Consider the following 24,931-nt stretch of genomic DNA (forward strand, 5'->3'; position numbering starts at 1 on the left):
CTATTGGCTTTATAGCTGCCCAGGAAATAAAATACTACATTTTCAAAGAGGTTTTGCTAAGAAATTAAACCAGTAAGTTCTCTATTTCAATTTCCTGGCTTTCTAGAGGATGGGTCATTAAGTGCTAGATTGACCCCTGGTCATTACTTTTTATTTAAGAGGAAGAAAAATCTTACTAGGACATTTGATGGTGAAGGGTTCATTTATGTCTAGCTTATTAAGTATAGCGCTTTTTACTCTAAAAATGAGGTAAAATGTTCATTAAGATGCCCTATATACCATTATGAGTACTTCTGAAAAATTGTATTGAGAAGTTGTTGTTTTCAAGTAGAGGAGATTAGAGTTAGACAACTATATAAAATTTCTAGTACTGCAGCAAAAGAAATAACCATAGAACTCTTTGCAAAGACACATAAATTCACTTGACTTTTAAAGATGAAATGTGGATTTTGATCCTTTTAATTTTTGCTGACATAACATCAATAATAAGTGTTTTGGTCATTTCAGACAGAAGAAATGTAATATGAATTTAATGCTTACAAGTGTCCTGGAGCATTAGGAAGTTATTTAATACTAACTCATACCCCATTTGACGGAGCTATAGGAGCCTTGATACTGTTTGCTACTATATAATTTTCTGTAGTGCAAAAGAATTGTCAAAATCAAGTTCATGTGAAAAATAAATGAATGTTTCTTATCAAGACCATTCCATAATTTTACCTTAATTTCAAATCAAAACAGTTAATAGCAGCCTTGTCATAGAATTAAAATTTTTAAAAATTAAAGTTTACCTTTTTTAACTTTAAACAACTTTGATCTCTGAACTTTTTTCAGGGACTAGCTAGTAATGTTTGCCTGAAAAAAATAACTAGGTATAATTTTTTGTACATTAAAAATATGAATGATACCAGATACAAATGCAGTGAAATAAATTGTATGTGGAATTTTGCCTATATTTTGAATGTTAGTCTGAGGTGGGCTTTTATTAGGTCCTCAAAGGAGTTTGCAATCAAAAGAATTTAACCACTGAATAGCTTCAATTATTTATCTTTATAAAGGTATTTTCAGAGCTATCATTGGAAGATTTTAGATTAAGGGAAAAGAGCAGTATTATGGGGGAGTAAGAAATCAGTTTTTTTTAAATCAAGTTTTAGTAATAGAAATTGACTTAAGAAATATATCCACACTTGTTAGAAAGGCAGGAGAGGGAAATTACTTCATTTAGAAATCTTTCTTAAATAAATATCCAATATTGAGAGCTATTGCTAGCCAGTGAGGGACTGAGAAGGACAAGGAAAACCAAGATGCTGTTGAGAGTAGCATGTTTAGAATTTGTAGAGAATAGTCATGACAGTACATTCTTATACATAAGCATTTGGCTTTGGCAGATTTGCAAGTCTTGCCATAAGAAAATATGTAATAGATGTGTCTTGAAATTTCCTTCGAAGTTTTGTAATTTTGAGCCATTCTTCTCGATTCATTCATTTGACCAACTTATGGGTGATTTTTCTTCATTCTATGGGCTAAGCTGTATAGCCAAGTAGCTTATCAGTGACCAAAATTTAAGTGCATTAAAAAATGTAGTAAATCTTTTCGTAGTAGAAATATTCAGCTCTATTTTTTTCATGGCTTTGAAATTTGGTATGTAAGAATTTGGTTTTCTTAAGCCAGGATAGACTCATACAAGCTGCTGGGTTTTATGGATTCAGGATAGACTCATAGAAACTGCTGGGTTTTATGGTTCACTTCCTTTTATAAAGAAGTCCAGTTCAATGAAAACTGAATTCACTATTAATGAAATCTGAATTTATTGAGCTAATAAGAGAAAAATTTTAAGTTTTAAAAAATATTTATATAGGGCTTCCCTGGTGGCGCAGTGGTTGAGAGTCCGCCTGCCGATGCAGGGGACACAGGTTCGTGCCCCGGTGTGGGAGGATCCCACATGCCGCGGAGCGGCTAGGCCCATGAGCCATGGCCGCTGAGCCTGCGCATCCGGAGCCTGTGTTCCGCAACGGGAGAGGCCACAGCAGTGAGAGGCCCGCATACCGCAAAAAAAAATATATATATATATATATATATATATATATATATATATATATATATATATATATATTTATATAGACTTGACACTGTTGAAATTAGATTAATAATAAGATATATGTTAATTTTATGTAGCATAAACAGAATAAAAATATACCTAATTTGCTTTTGGTGGGGGATGTTTCGATTTAGGTTTTGCAAATTGATGATGTGACAATAAAAATAAGTGCTTTAAAGGCAATCTTTGACCAACTGATGGCATTTGGATTTCAACCATTTAAAACGAAAAAAATCAAAGCTATTCAAAGTGAAGGTGCAGAAGTAAACACTAATGAAGAGCAAGAGTCAAAAGAATCTGAAGAAGAGGCTGATACAGCCAAGAATGTTCTGAAACTACTTTCTGATTTTTTAGATAGTGAGGTAAGAAATAATCATAGCCCTATTATTGTGAAAGGTAATTGTCAGCATATATATGTTTATCCTCTTTGTATTTTTTAGGCTGAAGTTTAAACTTGGCTAACTTTTTTTTTTAATTTGCCTTTTGAATATTATAATTAAATCCTACTTTCACTTCTAATATACCTAATTTCTCACTATCAAATTACATTGTATAGAGAATTGAAGTGTAAACAAAAATGAAATGACTATTGGGGGGGTTATTTTTTCATCTTTTTTCTCTGTCTTTGTGATCTGTGACTTACAAGTTTCCCCCCCAAGGGTCTTAAGAAATAATTTAAAATAATCTTACATTGGGTGGGTGGAAGTTCTAAGATATGATATGGGATTAGATCTCTTTCCTTAGGGTACTCATGAACTACATTTTTATAGCATATATAAACATTTAAATAATAAAATTTTTATATTTTTTTGTTGAGGTGAAATTGACATTACATTAACAATTTTAGAGTGAACAATTCATTGACATTTAGTACATTAAAAATATAGTGCAACCACTGCCTCTAATTTTTAAAATATTTTCATTATCCCAAAAGGAAGCTACCCATTAAGCAGTCGCTCCCTATTTCCCCTACCACCAGCCCCTAACAACCACCAATTTGCATTTTGTCTCTATGGATGTAACTCTTCTGGATATTTCCTATAAATAGAATCAGAAAATATGTGGCTATGTGTCTGCTTTCTTTCAATTAGCTTGTTTTTAAGACTGTTGTGGCTTATATCACAAGCCTTCTTATGGCAGAATAATATTCCATTTTATGTATGTACCAGAATTTGTTTAGCCATTCATCCATTGAAAGATACTTGGGCTGTTTCTACCTTTTGGCTATTGTGAATAGTGCTGCTGTGAAGATGTATTTGTCTGAGTAGCTATTTTCAATTCTTTTGGGTATATTTCTAGAAGTGGGGTTACTAGGTCATATATTAATCCTTTTTTGTTGTTTTTAGGATTTTGCCCCTGATCCCTATCCCAACTAGTTAATTAATACATCCTCACATATTTATCTTTTGTTTTGTTTTGTTTTTTTGAGTGAGAACATTTAAGTTCTCTCAGCAAATTTCAGTAATACAGTAGTGTTATCAGCTAGTCACCATGTTTTACATTTGGTCTCTAGAACTTATTCTTTTTTTTCTTTTCTTTCTTTTTTTTTTTTTTGGTATAATAGAACTGAAAGTGTACCCTTTTCCATATTTCACCCACCCACCAGTCTGTGGCAACCATTTTTTCTATTCTGTTTCTGTGAGTTTGACTTTTAAAAAGATTCTGCATATAAGTCATATCATGCAGTATTTGTCTGTCTTTGTCAGGCTGTTTCACTTAGCATAATGTTCTCAGGGTCTACCCCTGTTGTTGCAAATGGCAGGATTTCCTTCTTTTTATGGCTGAATAATATTGCACTATATATCTCACATCTTCTTTATTCATTCATCGATGGACACGTGGGTTGTTTCCATATCTTAGTTCTTGTAAATAATGCTACAATGAACATGGGCATGCAGATATCTCTTTGAGATTCTATTTTCATTTCCTTTGGATATATACCCCAAAATTGGATTGTGTTTTTAATTTTTTGAGGAACTTCATTCTGCCTTCCAAAATGACTATACCAGTTTACATTCCCACCAACACTGCACTAAGGTTCCCTTTTCTCCACATCCTTACCAACACTTTTCTCATGTCTTTTTGATAAAGCCATTCTAACAGTGTGAGGTGATATCTCATTGTAGTTTTGATTTGCGTTTCCCTGATGATTAGTGATGTTGAGCAACTTTTCATGTATCTGTCAGCCATTTGTATGTCTTCTTTGGAAAAATGTTTATCAATTCCTCTGGCCATTTTTTAATCAAATTATTTGCTTTTTGCTATTGTGTTATATGAATTCTTTATATATAATTTTCGATATTAATCCCTTATCAGATATATAATTTGCAAGTATTTTCTCCCATTCCATAGGTTGCTTTTTCATTTTGTTGATAGTTTCCTTGCTGTGCAGAAGGTTTTCAGTTTGATATAGTCCCATGTGTTTATTTTTGCTTTTGTTACTTATGTTAAGGAGCTTACTATCCTGTTTTTTGTAGGCGTTTCATGATTTCATGTGGTAATTTCTTTAACTTTTTGAGGACCTGCCAAACTGTTTTCAATAGCAGCTGAACTATTTTACATTCCCACCAACAAAGAACAGGGTTCCTCCTTATCAACACTTGTTATTTTAAAATAATTTTGTTTTAGTAATAAGAAAAATTGTTATTAAATATTTTAGCCATCTCGTTTTGAATTGCCTTTCCCTAATAACTAATGATGAGTATCTACATGTGCTTTTTGGCTATTTGTATACCTTGTTTGGAGAAATATCTATTCAAATCCTTTGCTCGTTTTTAAATTGGGGTGTCCTTCGGAATTCTTTATATATTCTGGGTAGTAGATCCTTATCAGATAAGTGATATGCAAATATTTTCTCCTATAGGTTGTCTTTTCAGTTCCTTAATAATGTCCTTAGATTTTTAAAAAGTTTTAAATTTCGATGAAGACTAATTTATCTTTCCTTTTGCTGCTTGTGCTTTTGGTGTTATATCTAAGAATACATTGCCGAATCAAAAGTCATGAAAATTTATCTCTGTGTGTTCTTCTAAAAGTTTTACTCCTTTAGCTTTTAATTTAGGTGGATTGGTGCATTTTCAGCTAATATTTGTACATGGTGTGAGGTAGAGGTCCAACTTCACTGGTTTGCCTGTGGACATCCAGTTGTCTCAGCACCATTAGTTGAAGAGACTGTTCTTTTCCTATTGAATTGTTTTAGCACCATTGTGGAGGGTGAGAGAATCAATTGATCATAGGAATATGGGTTTATTTCTAGACTCTCAATTCTTTTCCATTGTTTGTGTCCACCCTTGTGCCAGTACCTGACTGTTTTGATTCATGTAACTTCATAGTAAGTTTTGAAATCAGGAAGTTGAGTTTTCCAACTCTGGTTCTTTATTTTCAGTATTGTCTTGGCTATTTGGGGTATCTTGCAGTCCTTATGATTTTGAGGATTGGCTTTTCCATTTCTGGAAAAAAGTCTATTGGAATTTTGATAGGGATTGCATTGAATACGTAGATTGCATTGGGCAGTATTGCCATCTTAATATTATGTTTTCCAATCCATGAACTCGAATATCTTTACATTTATTTAGGTCATTTTTAATTTCTTTCAGAAATGGTATATAGTTTTCAGGGTACATGTTTTTTACTTCTTTGATTAAATTTATTCTTATATATTTTATTTTGGTTGCTATTGTAAATGGAATTTTCTTAATTTCCTTTTTTGGATTGTTCATTCTTGTTGTATAGAAACTCAACTGTTTTGTGTGTGGATTTGATTTTGTATCCTGCAACTTGGCTGCATTCATTTGTTAGCTCTTGTACAATAGTTTCTGTGTGTGTGTGTGTGTGTGTGTGTGTGTGTATTCTTTGGGATTTTTTCTATAAGACCAAGTCATCTGTGAAGAGACAGTTTTAATTCTTCCTTTGCAATTTGAATGTCTTTTATTTGTTTTTCTTGCCTAATTTCTCTGGCTAGAACTTGCTGTACAATCTTGAATAGCAGTTGTTAAAGCAGGCATCCTTGTCTTGTTTCTGATCTTAGGGGGAAAGTTTTCAGTCTTTAACTATTGAGTATGATGTAGATTCTTCATAAATGCCCTTCATCATTTTGAAGAAGTTCTCTTCTGTTTTTATTTGAGTTTTTTTTCCAGTCATAAAAACATGTTTAATTTTGTCAAATGTTTTTTCTACATCAATTGAAATGATTATGTGATTTTTTATTTATTTATTTTTTTATTTTTTGCGGTACGTGGGCCTCTCACGGTTCTGGCCTCTTCCGTTGCGGAGCACAGGCTCCAGACGCGCAGGCTCAGCAACCATGGCTCACGGGCCTAGCCACTCCATGGCATGTGGGATCTTCCCAGACCGGGGCATGAACCCGTGTCCCCTGCATCGGCAGGCGGACTCTCAACCACTGCGCCACCAGGGAAGCCCGTGATTTTTTTTTTTAATTGCTGTGGTACATTACATTGCTTGATTTTCTCATGTTGAACCACCCTTGCATTCCTTGGATAAATCCCACTTGGTTATGGTGTATAATCTTTTTAATATGTTGTTGGATTCCATTTGCTAGTAATTTATTAAAGATTTTTACATCTGTATTCATAAGGGAAATTGGTCTGTAGTTTCCTTGTATTGGTCTTTGTCTGCCTTTGGCATCAGTGTAATACTGACCTCATAAACTGAGATAGGATTTGTTTTCTCCTCTTCTATTATCTTGGAAGACTTTGAGAAAGATTGGTGTCAAGTCTTTAAATATTTGGTAGAATTTACTAGTGAACACATCTGGTCTTGGACTTTTCTTTTGGAGAGGTTTCTGATTTACTTATTCAATCTGTTTATTGTTATAGGTCTGTTCAGATTTTCTATTTCTTCTTGAGTCTATTTTTGTAATTTGTGTGTTTCTAGGAAGTGGTTCATTTCATCTAGGTTGTTTAATTTGTTGATATTCAGTTCTTATTATTCATTTATAATCCTTTTTATTTCTGTAAGGTCAGTTGTAATGTCCCTGCTTTTATTTCTGATTTTAGTTATTTGCATCTTCTTTTTTTCTTTGTTAGTCTAACTAAAGATTTTTCAATTGTGTTCATCTTTTCAAAGAACCAACTTCTGGTTTCATTGATTCTCCCCATCCCACCCCTGATTTTCTATCTCTTTTTTAGTTCTTTAAAGTGTAAAGTTATCGATTTGAGATTTTTTTTTTTAAGGTAGACATTTACTGCTATAAATTTCCCTCTGAACACTGTTTTTGATGCACACCATAAGTTTTTGTTTGTTGCATTTTCATTTTTATTCATCTAATTATTTTCTCTCTTTTTTTTTGGCTGCATTGGGTCTTTGTTGTTGTGCTCAGGCTTTCTCTAGCTGCAGCGAGCGGGGGCTACTTTTCGTTGTAGTACATGGGCTTCTCATTGTGGTGGCTTCTCTTGTTGTGAGCTTGGGCTCTAAGCACGCAGGCTTCAGTAGTTGTGGCTTGCAGGCTCAGTAGTTGTGGCTTGTGGGCCCTAGAGTGCAGCCTCAGTAGTTGTGGCGCACAGGCTTAGTTGCTCTGTGGCATGTGGGATCTTCCCAGACCAGGGCTCGAACCCATGTCCCCAGCATTGACAGGCGGATTCTTAACCACTGCACCACCAGGGAAGCCCCCATCTAATTATTTTCTAATGTCCATTTTGATGACTTCTTTGACCTTTGGTGTGTAAGAAGAGTGTATTGTTTAATTTACAGACTTGTGAATTTTACAGTTTTCGTCTCTTGTTGCTTTTCAGGTGTATTCCATTGTAGTTGGAGAAGATATTTTGTATAATGTCATTCTTTATGAATTTATTAAGACTTGTTTTGGGCCTAATATAGCCTCTGTTCTTGAGAATGTTCCATGTGCACCTGAAGAATGTGTAGTCTGCTATTTTTGGGTGGAGTGTTATATATATGTTTGGTAGGTCTAGTTCGTTTATGGTGGTGTTCAAGTCCTCTATTCCCTTATTGGTCTGTCTAGTTGTTCTATCTATTACAGAAAGTGGAGTATTGAAGTCTTCAGTTATTATTTATAGAGCTATCTATTTCTCCCTGCAATTCTGTCAGTGTATGTTCATATATTTTGGGGCTCTGTTGTTTGTTGTGTATATGTTTATAATTATCTTTTTGATGAATTGACCTTTTTTAAATCAATATTTAACGTATTTTGTATATTGTAACAGTTTTTGACTTCACATTTGGACTGCAAAATGGTGGAAATAAGTCCTTCCTTATCAGTATTTTCTTTTTTTTTCTTTTATCTTTATTGGAGTATAATTGTATCAGTATTTTCTTAAATTTTGAGTTATTAGCCAAGTGATTAACTTCTTGTTGGTAGTTGTCTAGTGCTGTGGGCTTGCTGACATTGCATAGATGGAAAACTATTGCACATGAAAACTGTTTGACAGTAGATGAATGAATTTTGTTTTTGGTTTTTGTTTTGCTTTGTTTTGTTTTTTTGTGGTATGCGGGCCTCTCACTGTTGTGGCCTCTCCCGTTGCGGAGCACAGGCTCCGGATGCGCAGGCTCAGCGGCTATGGCTCACGGGCCTAGCCGCTCCGCGGCATGTGGGATCTTCCCGGACCGGGGCACGAACCCGTGTCCCCTGCATCGGCAGGCGGACTCTCAACCACTGTGCCACCAGGGAAGCCCCTGTTTTTGTTTTTTCAAATAGTGCAGGTACATTAATCTTTTTCTGGTTAAACTAGATTCTGTGGCTTTGATTTTATTTTTGTCATAACCACTAAAAAATCTTGACTTCCTTGACTGTCCGCTGGGCCATAAATAATAGTTTTTCACATGCTTTAAAGACTTGCAGTCCTGTCCCAATTAAAATTCCCATATTAGAAATTTTAAAAAAGACAGAGGGCATGCAGCCTTTGGAGTTGGAGACTTAAAGATTTGTGTTCTGGTAATGTCTGTGAATCTTCAATAAGGTATTTACTGTCTCTGTCCTGTTTTCTCATCTTTAAAATGGGAATAATGATGCCTATTCAGTGGGATAATTCTTTAATTTAGTCAGCAAATATTTGAGAGCTATTTATGTGCCAGTCATTATATGCTCTTGAGAGTACAATGCTGAGTGGAACAAAGTATCTGCCCTCATGCTTGTTGTGAGCCCTAAATGAGTTTGTATGTGGAAAGCACATGCCAGTACCCTGGCACTTATTAATCTTATCAACCTCTACATTTTTCTTCTTATTTTTGAGTTTTGAAAAATTTCTGAAATAGTTCTTGTATCTGCTCATTCCTCTGTTTTTCTTCCTGTCCCCTCTAGTTTAGACTTGTCTTTCATTCCCAGACTATGGCCTGTCTAGATAATTTTCCTGAAATCTCATTTAAATCTTATCTCCCTACCCTTTCAAAAATCTTCAACCATATTTCTTTACCTAATTTTCAAGGTCTCTCTAATCTGATCACTGAGCGAACTTATTTTCCATCAATAATAATAATCACCGACATTTGTTGAGGATTTACTGTGTAGATAGCACTCCTTAGAGCTTTACATGTATTATTTCTTTGTGTTTTTTGATAAGTAGTTTTATTAACCCTTTTTTTGTATATGAAAAAAGTGAGGCACAAAGAAATTAAGTAATATGCACAGGATCGGATCATGCAGCTAGGAAGTGTCAGAGGCTTGAATTTAATTCAGGCTCAATAACCAATATTTTTAATTACTACTCTTTTATACCTGTACCTCCATTTGAATACCACTACATCTTTTCCATTTTCTTCTCTAGGTTTGTTTTGGTTTCTCTTTCTAAGAATGCCTTTTTCTACTTGTACACCTTCTATTCACATTTTACCTATTATTCACACACATTGCCACACCCACCTCTGGAGCTTTCATTTATAGGCACCTTCTCTGATGGCAGAGACCATTACTGAAGGTTTCCTATATCTTAGCACCATGATAAGTGTTTAATACATATTGTTGATTTCTGGTTTCACAATATTATAAGATCTTTTGGTTTTTCTAAAGAGTTTAAAAGGAATTGAAGTTTTCATAGCTAGACTAATAATTTGTCACATAGCCTTAACCTAAAAGGAAAAAACAAAATCTTTTTATGTGCCTTTAAAATAATTCATAATAACAGGAATGATTTTGGATAGTTTATATAAAAGTACTTATTTTAGGCTACAATGTAAGGCTTAAAAAGGAAAAACAAATAAAAAATTTCTTTTAAATGAAAGTCATTTTTAATAGGTGTCTGAACTCAGGACAGGAGCTGCAGAAGGACTAGCCAAGCTGATGTTCTCTGGGCTTTTGGTCAGCAGCAGGATTCTTTCTCGTCTTGTCTTGTTATGGTACAATCCTGTGACTGAAGAGGATGTTCGACTTCGACATTGCCTAGGCGTGTTCTTCCCAATGTTTGCTTATGCAAGCAGGTATTTAGTCATATCGATAAATCAAAATCTAACTTGAAGTTAAATTCAGGCTCCCTATGAGTCATGTCTATAGTATTTTGTTGTCAATGTTCTTTTTCTTCAGTGGTAAGTGAGGAAATGAGAAGAACTTAGTTAGATTCTATCTACCTGAATTATTTGGCTCTTTCCTAGATGAATATGTACTGTATCTTGGTGGGGTGCATTTAATATATAATGTTGTTGTTGCTGCTTTATAAAGAATCATATGTTTATTCTTTGCCAACATACCTCAAATTGTTTTTCAATAGGACTAACCAGGAATGTTTTGAAGAAGCCTTTCTTCCAACTCTACAAACACTGGCCAATGCCCCTGCATCTTCTCCTTTAGCTGAAATAGACATCACTAATGTTGCTGAGTTACTTGTAGATTTGACAAGACCAAGTGGATTAAATCCTCAGGCCAAGAATTCCCAAGATTATCAGGTAGGTGAGCATGTTAGCCTGTGGATGGTCTAGGGATGGTAACTAGCATGCTTTGGTAAAATAATCCCTCTCATAGATTCTTTGAAATAGTGAGAAGTTACATATAGATCTTGAGATTTCTAGTTTATATGGTAGCACATAACACAAAGCAAGAAAAAGATCTTTTGCAACTATGTGGGTGGACCTAGAGGGTATTATGCTTTGTGAAGTAAGTCAGAGAAAGACAAATACTCTGTTATCACTTATATGCAGACTCTAAAAAGTAAAACAAATGAATGAATATAACAAAACAAACATACAGTTATAGAGGACAAACTAGTGGTTACTAGTAGGGAAGCGGGGGGGAGAGGGACAAGATAGAGATAGGGGATTAAGAGACATAAACTACTATGTATAAAATAAACTACAAGGATTACTGTACAGCACAGGGAAATGTAGCCATTATTTTATAATAACTTGAAATGGAGTATAATCTATAAAAATATTGAATCACTCTCTTGTGCACCTGAAACGAATATAATATTGTAGATCAACTATAATTTTAAAAAATCTTTTGGGAAATGGGGAGATAATCATATAAAAATAGAAGTAATCATTGCTAACATTTTTGCTACTGAAAAGAAGTTACCGAAAATTCATCATCCTTACTACCCCCTCCCCACCTAGTTCTGATTGTTAATCATTCTGTATAATGACCTGTTATGTAGGACTCATTGAGTCCTCAATTGTTGGCTTACCTGCTCTGTTTCTGATACAAGGAAGGAGAATTCAAAGAATGAAACTCACCTCAAGCTTAGTTTTGTTTTTAATTCGAAGAAGATATAGTAAGTGCATACTCTCCCACAAATTACATGTAAGCTGTTTTTTAACCCTTTAATATCATTTGATCAAACATTCACCATATTGAAAATTAATATGTTAATTATTTCAGATGCCAGCTGATTAAGTTGAAAATATTGGTCTTCTGTTTTGTTACTTAGTGACTGCATACTTCATTTGAGTTACTACGTTACATGTTATTGGAAAGAAGATTGCAATGGATATTAAGGCAAAATATAGTAAGGGTCAGTGATATAGCTACTAAGTGCTTTAGCACTTTAGAAGATGGCAAGTTTCATGTGGTATGGGTGATGAGTACAGCATTACTAGTTTTAAATCTCACTGGGTAAAATTCACTTAGGCCTTGTTGGGATTTGGGGAGTGGTTTGGATAGAGAGAAAAGACTTTTAGTAAAGGTGATTAAATGTAGCTGGTAGTACAAGTCATGTTGGGGAACTGTGGAAAAAATCTGTCAGCTAAGGATCCTGAATAGGCCTGTTAGGGAAGAACATTAGGATAGGGAATTTGGAGTTGGCTCTATTTGCAGGGCGTATAATGAAAGGGTATAATGAAAGGGTTAATGGGATGACAGTTACTTATTAGGAAGATTAATTTGGTGGTCAGTTTCATTAAGTGAGGTGAATTGGTAAGAGGAATAGGGAGAGAATATTAATAAAGAGAGCAGTTAAAAGTTGATATAATTAGGAGATAAAAGCTTACAGAAAAAGAATAATAGAAAGTAGTAGTAGAAAATAGACAGAAAAAAGTAGTAGAAATTGACATAGAAAAAAATTGCTGGTAGAAAAGTCTAGAAGAAAGAACTTTGTGTGAGTCAAGGGAGATGGAGGAATCCAAGATAACCCTGAGGTCCTAAGTGTGGGTGACAGAAGACCTCAAAGAAGCTGTTGACATTAGGGTGTACTCTCATGATCAGCATCTTGAAGGAGTGAGGGAAATAGATTGGGCAGAGGAAGAAGTTGAACTGTCATGCAGTCTTAAGGTCCCAGCTGATCTCACAGAAGTTCCAGAATTGGGATAGTTCTTTGCTTTGTCCAGAATTGAAACAAGGCTGGGCTGTTATACCTGTACATCTACCAGTTACTGAATGTGGACTAACCCTTGCGGGGAAGGTGTGACCTTAGGCAGAGCCCATTGTCTTCATCTTGGATCAGTTTTGCACCTGGGAACTTTGAGCCTCCATAACTCGTGGTAGCCTGGAGAATGAATGGTCAGTAGTAAAGCAGATGGATCTGGGCCCTGTACCACAGCATCCACTTTGCAAGAAGGGGAGCTCACATGGGGAGGACTATGATAATTTTGTTTTAGACATTTTGGGATTATGTCAAGATAATTAGTTGGAAATGATAGATGTGTCAGACTGTATTGTAATCATACCATTTCAATTGACAAGAATTTTTCTCTTGATTTTCCAGGCCTTAACAGTTCATGACAATCTGGCTATAAAAATTTGCAATGAGATCCTAACATGTCCATATTCACCAGAAATTCGGGTCTATACGAAAGCCTTGAGTTCTTTAGAACTCACTAGCAGTCTTGCTAAAGATCTTCTGGTTCTACTGAATGAGATTCTGGAGGTAAGTAGTTTCTAGTTACTCTTAATGTGTATAAATTTTTATCAAAGTAGAATTTACATGATTCTATTAATTTATGCATACAGTAGTATGCTGTGACTTTGCTCATTTGAAGTAAATATTTCCTTCATAAATTTAATAGAATTTTTAGAATGTTTTATTAACTTTATCAGTATATAGCATTTTTGAAAGAAGATTAGAAAATGTTGCATTAAAAAAAGTTTTCTGTTACAGCAAGTAAAAGATAGAATGTGTGTGAGAGCTTTGGAGAAAATCAAGGTTCAGTTAGAAAAAGGAAATAAAGAACATGGTGACCAAGTTGTAGCGGCACAGGATGACAACACAACTACAACTGTTTTTCAAAGTGAAGATGGTAATGACATACTAACCTGAGTATTTATAAGATTCTGTCCTTTTCATCTTTACTGAGATACATTGTTTTCCTCCTCTAACATACATGTGATTGTATGTCAGAAATGGAAGAAAAGATTTTCTAATTAAATCCCCTTAGGAAAGTGTATTACTGATAAGTGTTTACTGTATAGTTTTTGTGTGTATATTTCTCACCATATGACCATGCATACTTTGTTCCTAAGAGTTTTGCTTGCTTATTTTCCAGTGTTCACATTTTTTTGGAACACTTATTTATGATAAATTTTCAATAGCTGCTATTGGGACTGCTTGTCATTGATTTGATCATTTAAAGTATTTCATGAGGCTACTTTTAATTTAGTTAATTAATAATTGTATTATTTCCTTTAATAGAAAACAACAAAGAAGTATATATAACTCCTGTCAAGGATGTAAAAGCAACCCGAATGAAATCCACTCAGCAAAAGACCAACAGAGGTAATATATGGATTGACTAGCTTTTTAAAAAAAATTTATTTATTTATTTTTGGTTGCATTAGGTTCTTCGTTGCTGTGCATGGGCTTTCTCCAGTTGCAGCGAGTGGGGGCTTCTCTTGTTGCGGAGCACAGGCTTGAGGCACGTGGGCTTCAGCAGTTGTGCGTGGACTCAGTAGTTGTGGTGTGCGGGCTCTAGAGTGCAGGCTCAGTAGTTGTGGCGCACGGGCTTAGTTGCTCTGCGGCATGTGGGGTCTTCCCGGACCAGGGATTGAACCCGTGTTCCTTGCATTGGCAGGCGGATTCTTTTTTTTTAAATTAATTTATTTATTTTTGGCTACATTGGGTCTTCATTGCTGTGTGCAGGGTTCTCTCTAGTTGCGTCGAGCGGGGGCTACTTTTCGTTGCAGTGTGCGGGGTTCTCATTGTGGTGTCTTCTCTTGTTGCAGAGCATGGGCTCTAGGCACGCGGGCTTCAGTAGTTGTGGCTTGTGGGCTCTAGAGCGCAGGCTCAGTAGTTGTGGCACACGGAATTAGTTGCTCCATGGCATGTGGGATATTCCTGGACCAGGGCTCGAACCCATGTTGCCCACATTGGTGGACAGATTCTTAACCCCTGCGCCACCAGGGAAGTCCCCTGGATTGACTAACCTTATGATAAAACTTTTCAGTTTTGCTATCCAGTGAAATACTTTGTTTCCTTAGATAGGTATAAAGATTATTCATTGTCTTCAGTATCCTTAACTTTCTTTTTGATTTGTTTTAGATGATATTAGGTTTTGCTTTGTGTCTAAAAGACATCGGTGTTGCTTCAAGTGCTTTTGATTGAAAGAAATATGATGCAAAAGATCATACTGCAAAGGACTATTTGGGTTAAATTAAGATTTTTATTATCAAATGATGAACGATGATTTTATATTTATATTATAAGTTGTTTGTGGTCTGTCCTTTATATGATTAAGCATTTTTGTCCCTTTTATCCTCCTAGTATTTTTCTGGGCTTCTGTTTTCTGTTTTATTTCATATTTTCCCAACATAATTTATTTTCAAAGGGATATCCAACAATAGGGGATTTGCTGGAATAAAGTAAATGTTGATTATTAAGGGATCACTTAGAAAAAAAAGTGTGAAATTCAAGGTCTTTTAAATCTTTTATTATTGTCTTATTACAAAAGTAATGCATGCTTATTACAGAAGAATCAGAAAATACATCCAAGCAAATTAATCAAAAGAATGCTAATAATTCCACCTATGAACCAACCATTATTTTAATCCTTGAAAAATATTTTTTGAGGCCCTTTTCTGTGTAGATTTAATTTTTTTCTAAATGGAAAAAAATAATATTGTTTTGTAGCCAATCAGTTATTTAAATGCTAATTGCTGGCTAATTGTTCCACATTAGTCCCATATTGTTGGATGTTTTCTTGGGGATAACTACATTAGAAGTTTACAAGCAAATATGTACAGTTGGAAGAAAACAGAAACAAAAAGTCTCACTTGAATAAGTAGGGTATATAAATTTCAACTGAATGATCATACTGAATAATTTGGTTTTGATCAGATTGCTTTTAGTCAGGTACAAGAACTACACCTCTTTTTTTTTAATAGCTCAAACTTCATTTATATATGCTGTTTTATTATCATAAATGAGCATCACAGGCCACTTCGCTGCTTAACCTTTTGAATTTCTAGCTAGTAGAATTTTTGTAACCCCCCAGCATATAAAGGGCTTTAATTTTTATACTGAAATGTTTTAGAACACACATTTGACCATGTATATGTTTGAATATTTTACAGTAAACCATACCGTACTGATTAAAGTTCTATTTATTTAGGATCTGTTTTATGGGCTTAACCTCTCTTTTTAACCTTAATTTTCATTAGGTTCTCCATATGCCTTGTGCTATGAGGTACTTTCTTTATATAACATATTTCACATGCTTCTTTCCCCCAAATAAATTTAACAAAATTTGCCACCTATAACTCAGTTTCCATCTTTTCCCTTGCCTATTATAAGAGTTTACAAAAGAAATTAGTAAAATTTTGATCTTGCTGGGGTTCCTTTTCTCCATGGTGTTGCTAATTTGTATCAAGGTAGCTGGGAACTAGGAGGAAAGGGTGTTGAAGAGGGAAAAATAAAGGATTTGGGTAGCCCAGAAAACAGGTTAAAAATGAGCAATTGATAATAGATTTTGATAATGAATTATATACTGTCTTTAAGGACGGAGAAAAGTGATAGCTTCAGCTAGAACGAACAGGAGACGTCAGACTGTTGAGGCTGAGGCTGACTCTGAAAGGTATGCCATGCACATCTAGAATATGTAAAGAGGTTTATCTTCATTTAAAAAAAATATTTGTCTAGAAGTAAAAAAAAAAATTGTAGTTTGCTTATACTGTGATTATTTAACAAGATAATCCGTGAAAATTTACAGCTTTTTAGATTATGTATCTAAGAGCATTTGACTTCCTCTGGCTTGTGTGCTTTTCCTGTTCATTGACATGGCTTTTAGTACTAGGTAGTTATCTTTATGTTCTTTCAAATTGTATTTCCATGTATTCCTTTAATTATAAGATCATGTATGTATGACTTCTCTAAACTTGAATTAGCAAACTATTGAGATTCAGATTTGGGTTCTTTACATTTATAATGATAGAATAATTCTGCCTATAATTTGGATGATATTAGTGATATACTGTTTATTTTTGGTTTCTGCCAATAAGCCATTGTTGGAAGCTGTTTACAGCTGTCTTGCATTCATTCATTCATAGGTAAAATGTATATATTTTCATTTTATAACTTTAGATCAAGTTTTAATTAAATTTAAAGTATCTTTTGGGGAAACTTGCTGTTTACAGTGTTTTAGGAATGTATTGCCTAAATAAATAGAATTTATTTTTTTTCACTACTTGAGTTTCCTAAAAAAACTCTTGGGCAGTTGTTATGGTTCCTGTTTAATTACAAGCTTCATTATAGAAGTTTGGGTTTTTGTTTTTTGCTTTTTTCTGTATAATACCAGGTTCCATGTAGATATAAAAAAAAAAATTAGTTAGGTTTTCCATGGTTCACTTTGCTGGATAGCCAATCGGTGTTCTTTGGTTTTGAAATTTCAGTTTTAAGCTTAACGGAATCAGGATATCAATCACACACGGATAGAATCAGGATATCAATCACACATGGATAGAATGACAGAAACAAAGTTTTATTTATAAATAAACTGGTTTTAAAGCTTGTATTTAAATTGGTGTATTTCAACATCTGTTTAGTGATCATGAAGTTCCAGAGCCAGAATCAGAAATGAAGATGAGACTACCAAGACGAGCAAAGACAGCAGCACTAGAAAAAAGTAAACTTAACTTTGCATAATTTCTCAGTGAAGATAAAAATTAGGAGAAGATATGATGGAGGTGGAGTCCTTTGAAAAATGTCCTTTAAAATTATGTTCATTTCTTTGCTTTAATAAAGTTACCCTTGTATGAAAATTAGAAGAAGTCTGATTCTTGTAGAACTTTCTGCTGTGTGATTCCACATTACTTTAGCCTGTATTGAAGCAGTGAGACAGCGTCCATCCGTGTGCTCCACAGACCATCTGCATCAGTCATGGATTTAATCAGGATCTAAAGTGGGCCCAGGAACCTGCTTTTGAACAGCCTTTCCAGGTGATGCTTATGAGTTCTCACATTTAAAATCATGGCATTATAGACAACTTTTAAATGTAACTAGCTGGTAGCTTGCATTTGAAAAGTTTGACTTATAATGTGGCAGATCCAACATAGATAAAAACACCTCAGAACACATTTTAAAAATGACATCTTAAGGGCAAATGAAGTGCCACAAACTGGCTAGAGAGGAGCTTACTTCCAGGAAAGACTAGTATAATGAACCAAAGTCCCCAGCATCCAAGTTCAACAGTTATCATTTTGATAATTTTGTGATTCCTACACTTAAAAATATTTTGATAATGCTACATGCATGAGTAATTTTTTTCCTAGAATGTTTGCATATGAGAGCCCAAGTTTGCTTATGTTACGATGGTTCCTGGGTTAGGGAAATGTTCACATATACATATTAATCATGGAGTTCTCTATGTTTTTGGCATAACAAAATATTTATTGTGGGTAATAAAAAATACTAGTAGGAAAAGAATGTGACAGGAAGTCCACTATATACTAATGTATGAATGAGCACTATTTCTTCACTGTAAATTTATTTTCTGAATTGGCACTTGCCTGACTTAAGAAACTTACACCATGTCATATCAGTCCTCTTTCTTTCTGTAACTCCCAACTAAACACCTTTTACTCCTCTGATAATCATCTCTATTATTCAGAATAGAAATACGTTAACATTGGATCTAATACATTGGTTTTAATAATAATTGTGCTTTTTTTAGGTTTATTTACCAGAGGCCATTTATTTAAGGTGACGTTCTAAGATGGAGCTAAAGTAAGAATGCTGTGCTTTTTTGAGCCAAATTGCTACATTACATATGTATATGTGCTTTATAAAACTTAGAAATATAAAAGGAGTCTGAAGGTTACAAAGAATGCTTATTAAGAAAAAGGAAAAGGCAGATATGGTGGTGATATAAAACAATGAAAAATAGATGATTGTTTCTCATTCTGTTGGCTCTGTGTCTTTTCCTGTGCTTCAAATTCCTTATGTAAGCCTTTTTGTTAAATCCCTGTCTTTTTAAAAATAATTTGGGGGTTGGTGTAGGCTGGGAGAATTAAGGACTTAGAAGGTACACAAAATATGCCATAAGTAAAAGTCTTTAGAAACACAATAAACCTAAATCCCATTTAACCCATAGCCAGGCAATCCAAAGGGAAGGAGCCATGTTCTTACATACTTTACATGGACCACCGTACCAAAGCTTTCCTTCTTAGCCATGGGAAAAATTAAGCATCAGACTTTGAGTATTCTTACTATTCAAGTTTTGGACACAATCACATAAGCCAATCACAAAAGCTATGCTTTTGTACTACTAAAGAGGTAAGGAATATTATCCTCATTTTAAGACATCCCTTTACACTTTAAAATAAATGGCTAAAATACAGTAAAATCAATGGATGTAAATCCATTTACCATTTTTCATTCAAAATGGATAACTTACAAAAACCAAACAGTATTCTTATCTGCAAGAGGCACAGATTTGCTCAAGAGTCACAACATGCAATTGTGCCATTGCTCTTAAAACCCAGACTTTATAGGTTTAAAAGTAGAGAAATAACTGATCAGTTCAAATTCTCCTTATGAATGGAAACATGCTACTTGATGATAAACTATGATCAATTTTTCTATACATATATAACTTTGAAAGAGATATACTTCTAAGAGATACCTTTGCCTTTTACCAATTTGCTTCGAGGTAGTTGGTATCCACCTGTTATACAACTGTTCATGGGTCAGGTAATCACAAATCTTTACAATACTAGCCTTCTAAGTCTCACAATGCATTATATATTAAGACATTGTGCACGGAAATAAAACTGGGGACAATTATATATTTAAACTTAGGGAGTAAAAAATTCACAAAATACCATTAAAAAGAGAAACTTCAAAAATCCATTTGTACTGCAAAATTCCACAATGGCCTGGTGTAAAACATAAAAAAACATACAAAGAATATAATCAAAATGATTAATGCTAATGATTTAATATATAGACAAATCACGACTAGAAATATTTCAAAATCAATCGATAAATGCTTATCAGCAGGAAGAATGTTGACGTACAAAATAAGGATAGTGCAAGAAGAACTGCAATCTATTTCTCTTCACTTTTGAGATTTTGGTTATGAACTGTACAGCTCGCTAGAGATGCTGCTGTCAAATTCAGATTCCATTCAATGGGACGATTAAGGCACATCTTAATGGGGCTCAAAGGGCAACTTGCTGTATTCCCATCAGACAAATTCACTTTCTCATCAGTTTTCACTTGTAGCATGCTGGAAAAAAAAAGTGTAAAGCACTTTAGTTTTTACTTTAATTTCAAAGAAACTATCAACCTTCTAAAAGAAAATTCAGTAGTTTTATTGTTCAGATCTCTCAACAATAGAGATTGATTGATTGTTGGGTTTTTTTTAGCTCCTGTCTCCTTAATGAACTGAATTCAACACAGGTAATTGAGAGGTCACTCAGATACCACTGGACAAAAATAGCATATACGGATTTCATCAGTATACATCAGAAAGGATATTTAACCTACTGAGCTTGGCCGGATTCAACCCTTCTTTTAACTTTTCCTTTAACCTACCAGGATCACAGCCACTTTGAGATGAGAAGAAATTAACCTTTGTTGAATGCCTACCATATTCTAGGCACATTCACATGCATTATCTCATATTTCATAACCACCAAGCAAGGTTGGTATACCGTAAGCTCATAAGAAATGATAAAAGTGAGTCACAAAGAGTTCCAGTACAAATAAAGTCGAGTCATGGGCTGGAACTGGAATACAGTCCTTGCTCTTTCCCTTATGCCTGTCTACTAGCTCTCTGATGAGAATCTTCTCTAAAATCACAGAATTGAGAGTCCAAAGGATAGCTAACCACTCCACATGTATAATATTAAAGTCAATTCACATCTTCCGATGTGAATCCTTACGTTTAGAAATGATTTCATAGCTTGCTATACATTAGCTCATTTGACACAACTGATTAGTTCAGTTAGACTACATCATTCCTAAGCTTTCTTCAACCACAGGTCAATGATCCTTCCCACTCATAAAGAGGAAGCTGAGTTGTGTAGTATTTTAGTGGCTTATTAGAGTTGGTAAATGGCAGCAGCATCCAGACTTCGGTAGCATTTTCCTGATCTCTCCTTACAACTTCAAACAACTGACTCACTTGCCATTCAATAAGCCAGAGATTTAACCTGTTAAACCATATTTTAACAGCCATCATATTATCACTGAGTTGAGTTCTCCCCAAACAGTCCCAGTTCCACCGAATGACATGGTTTCAATTTTTATAAATAGATAATGAAACAAAATGACAGCTTAAAAGATTATTCATCAAAAATAGTAAATCATCATTAAAAAAAAAATCCAAAACCTAGAGATATGATCAATAACAGTAATGTTTTTCCTTCCTCCAAGGACTGCTAGTCTTCATATTTTTCTTTGTATTTTCAAAACAAGAAAGTCTGATGTATGACTTTGAGAAACTCTAAAGCAAGCTATAAAAATACAATGATATTAATTGAGGTAGCTTGGTAGGTAAGTATATCAGGCATCAAACTCCAAAATAAGAAAACAATGGCATGGAGCAACATATCATAGTCCCCAAAACGATTTATTTTTCTGTTTTCTGTTTGCTATTTGATTGACAAAGGTGTATTCATCAGAGAATACTACTCAATAACTACACTATTGTTCTTTGCAATACTTTAAAGACTTTTAAAGTTACTTTTCTAGAGTGTACTCCAAATTTGGGAGCACAAACGCCAGGGATGCACAAAACTATACACATGCACGGGAAGAAAATAGTCAAGAAAAAGAACTAAATGTTAGTACCAATATACAGATTGACATGTTTAATTCATAAATATATACCTACAAAAAAAACTAGCTGGTGTTTGAAGTTTCGGCACTACTGATCTTGAAGTGCTAGAGCCAGAGGCATTAGAAACAGCAGAGCTAGAAGTGACCTTTCTAGTCCCCACTTCCCCGCTTTTTTTTTTTAAGAGATGATTGATAGGGAAACTAAGATATAGGAAAATAGAAAAATAAACTGCTCTTTTTCAAAGTGTTCTAACCAGATGTATGAGGACTCATATAAGAATCTCGATCTCTAATTATAATCCAGTACTTACCAGAGCACTTTTCAATTCCATCTTCTCTACCAGTCAAATTATTTAACATTTATTGAATACCCATCAGAAAGCACTTTGGGATACAAAGATGAAGATATAGTCCACGCTTTCAAAAAATTTGCAGTCTATAGGAATTTTTAACAAATATACCTTTATATTTGGGAATTAAAATTTTGACTAGTTAGGTTTAATGTTAGAAATTTGTTATAGAATCATATACATTTGTACCAAGTGAAAGATTGATAAATGCTCAACTTTTCTTGATGTATTTTTTAAACAATGATGATTTTTTTTTCATGTTTTAAAAATAGGTAATAAATTTGCAAAATTAAAAATAGATCAATAACTACAAAATGTTATACAATGAAGTCTCTCACTGCTCCTAGCCCCTCTTCCAGGAGCAACAACTGTTGCCAATTTCTTGTGTATTATTCCAGATAGTCTCTCCGCATTGATATTTATGTATATATGTCTGTTTCAAATATCTCCTTTCCCCCTACACAATTCTGAATACTGTTCTGTATCTTGCTTATATATTTTGGAGATTGTTCCATATTTGTACAATGAATATATGATTCTTTTAACAGCTACATAGAACTCCATTCTATGGCTACGTCATAATTGACTTAGCCAGTCTTCAACTGATAAACTTTTGGGCTATTCCAATCTTTTGCTTAAAAATATCAATGTATTGAATATTCTTATATGTGTCTCTTTAAGTATATATGAAAGTACATCTTCAGGACTGATGTCTAGGATTGGCATGTCTGGGTCAACAGGTGCTTTAAAACTTTTGATAGATATTACCAAAATTCCCTTCACAGACTGTACCTTTTTACACTCTGACCAATGATATATGAAAATGTCTTCCCTCACACTCTTATAACAATGTATAATAAAATTTAGGGAAGCTTAAAAAATTGTATGCCCTTGCTTAATTTGCATTTCTCTTCTCAGTAAAGTTAAACTTATTTTCATATCTTGAAGACATTTGTATTTCCTTTTCTGTGTTACCAGTTGAGACGATGACTTTTCTCGTGTTGCCAGGCAGTTAAGAATTAATCCTGTGTTCTGTGTGATTTACAATCGCACCCCTCCCCACCCTGCCTAGTTTATTTGTTGTTTGTACCTGCTTACAGTGAGTTTGTCATGAATCCATTTAAAATTTTATATCATCAAATTTATGTCTTTTATTTCATGGCTTCTCTGTTTTACATCATGATTAAAAAGCTTAAGGAGCAGCATTTGAATCATCTGATAAAGTGGCTTTATATGTCCATATCCAGGATTCTAATGAAAGCCCAGCAATATTGTATCCAGTGGTACTCTTGAGAGTAAAGAATTGGGGAAAAGAATGTAAGGACCCAGGTTCCAGTTCTGACAATATTAATAATCAGCCTTATGACCTTGGATATGTAACCTTAGCCTCCTTCAGCCTCACTTTCCTCATCTGTAGAAAAAAAAAAAGTAAATGACATCTTCCCTGCTTACATGTTTCTGATGATCTAATGAGAGTCAGTTAACATGCTTTAATAAGCATATGGAGCTATAAACAAATGCAAACGCACATACTTTGGTGAAAGGGGGAAGAAGCTGGAGAGAGGTACTTATCCGAAGTAAGGCCCCTTCTATCTCTGTCTCTACCATCCAGGAACCCAGATGGCAAGTGAGGCTGAATAAGGGCAAAGGGTGCCTGCAATGATTATGGCAGACAGCTCAGCCTATTTTCAATACTTCAGTAATTTCACTCACCCGAAGAAAAAGCCCCTCTCCACCATCTGAATGAAAGTTTATAGAATATGTGCATTTGGAAAGTACAAAAGATAAAAATCATTTGTGAGTTATGAAAATCCAAACAATTATCATCTGTGATTTAAAGTAATGATACTGATAATTCTAACAAAAATAATTTTTAATATATACAATTTATAATTTAAACTTGTTTTACTTATTACTGGAGATATGTGATAGTTCATTTCTGTCATACAGACAATAAACTTAAAGTGAGCCACACTGCAGGAAACAAATTTTAATGTGATCAAGACAGGTCCGAAAATAGCATTTGTAGAGCAGTTGCTATATGCCAGGCACTATGCTAAAAGCCTTTTTTACATTACCTGATTAAGTTCTAACAATCATCCACTGAGGCTCAAAGAAGTAAAATGACTGACCCAAGGTCACACAACTAAGTGAGTCTTCAGGGCCTATGATCTATTTACACTATCCTGCACACTGACTCTTGGTTTGTGATTCTGTCATGATTCTCCCTTCGTGTTAATATCCATTTATCTATTTCTTTAGAATATTTAACATACACCACATGTCTGGTGTACGGCCATAACCTTATCCAGGAGACCTATATGTTTAGAGCATGAATTTTCTTTATGTTTAAATAAAGAGGGGGCTGCCAGTCATATCTTTTCTCAGTGTGAAAAAAGAAAAAACGTCAGGGCAGAGACTGACATGAGGGCTACCATAAAACTATTCTTTAGGTTAAGGGTTTCAGGGAACACAAGTTTATCTTTTCAAAGAGAGAAAGAACTCAACTGTATGCATGGATAAACAATTCTGATATAGGATTTGGAATTTGAATAGTTGCTATAATGTCCCTGAAACCATCAAATTTGAACTTACTTAACGCCAGTGGGTGACTGGTTTATTTTCCTTTGGAAATAATTAACTGAATTAATTACTGTTAATTCAGTAAAAAGTTGTAGCTCAGCACTGTCTTTGACCCTGATCTCTCTACAAATCTGTCCAAATATCATGATACAGTTGTCAATTTGCAAAACTAGAGCAGAGAACCTTCCTGAAGTAGACAAGTGTATTCCCATGTTTTGGATGTAATAAGAAGTTATAAAAATGAAGTCACTGGTCTACTGGACCCTAAATGTGATGGTTCTTAGGTTCTAGGAGGC

At 34.3% G+C, this 24,931-nt stretch overlaps 2 protein-coding genes across 3 annotated transcripts in view; one reads left to right on the plus strand and one right to left on the minus strand.

Annotated features, from left to right (window-relative positions):
- The window catches only part of NCAPG (non-SMC condensin I complex subunit G), a gene marked incomplete at its 5' end in the record, with an annotated part of 38,768 nt that extends 21,090 nt beyond the window's left edge, over positions 1-17,678 (plus strand). The window contains 8 exons of the mRNA XM_079707723.1: positions 2,233-2,460; positions 10,299-10,480; positions 10,768-10,942; positions 13,195-13,356; positions 13,588-13,726; positions 14,119-14,202; positions 16,420-16,495; positions 17,463-17,678. Coding sequence (XP_079563849.1) covers positions 2,233-2,460; positions 10,299-10,480; positions 10,768-10,942; positions 13,195-13,356; positions 13,588-13,726; positions 14,119-14,202; positions 16,420-16,495; positions 17,463-17,562 — 1,146 coding nt within the window. The 3' untranslated portion in view covers positions 17,563-17,678. The remainder of the gene's footprint in view (positions 1-2,232; positions 2,461-10,298; positions 10,481-10,767; positions 10,943-13,194; positions 13,357-13,587; positions 13,727-14,118; positions 14,203-16,419; positions 16,496-17,462) is intronic.
- A 2,158-nt stretch (positions 17,679-19,836) lies between these two features.
- Positions 19,837-24,931, minus strand: part of LCORL (ligand dependent nuclear receptor corepressor like) — a gene marked incomplete at both ends in the record, with an annotated part of 176,002 nt that continues 170,907 nt past the window's right edge. For both annotated transcript variants that reach the window (XM_079697764.1, XM_079697765.1), the window contains one exon: positions 19,837-20,146. In XM_079697764.1, coding sequence (XP_079553890.1) covers positions 19,966-20,146 — 181 coding nt within the window. The remainder of the gene's footprint in view (positions 20,147-24,931) is intronic.

Source organism: Hyperoodon ampullatus (assembly GCF_949752795.1).
Source record: "Hyperoodon ampullatus genome assembly, chromosome: 1".
Lineage (NCBI taxonomy): Eukaryota > Metazoa > Chordata > Mammalia > Artiodactyla > Ziphiidae > Hyperoodon > Hyperoodon ampullatus.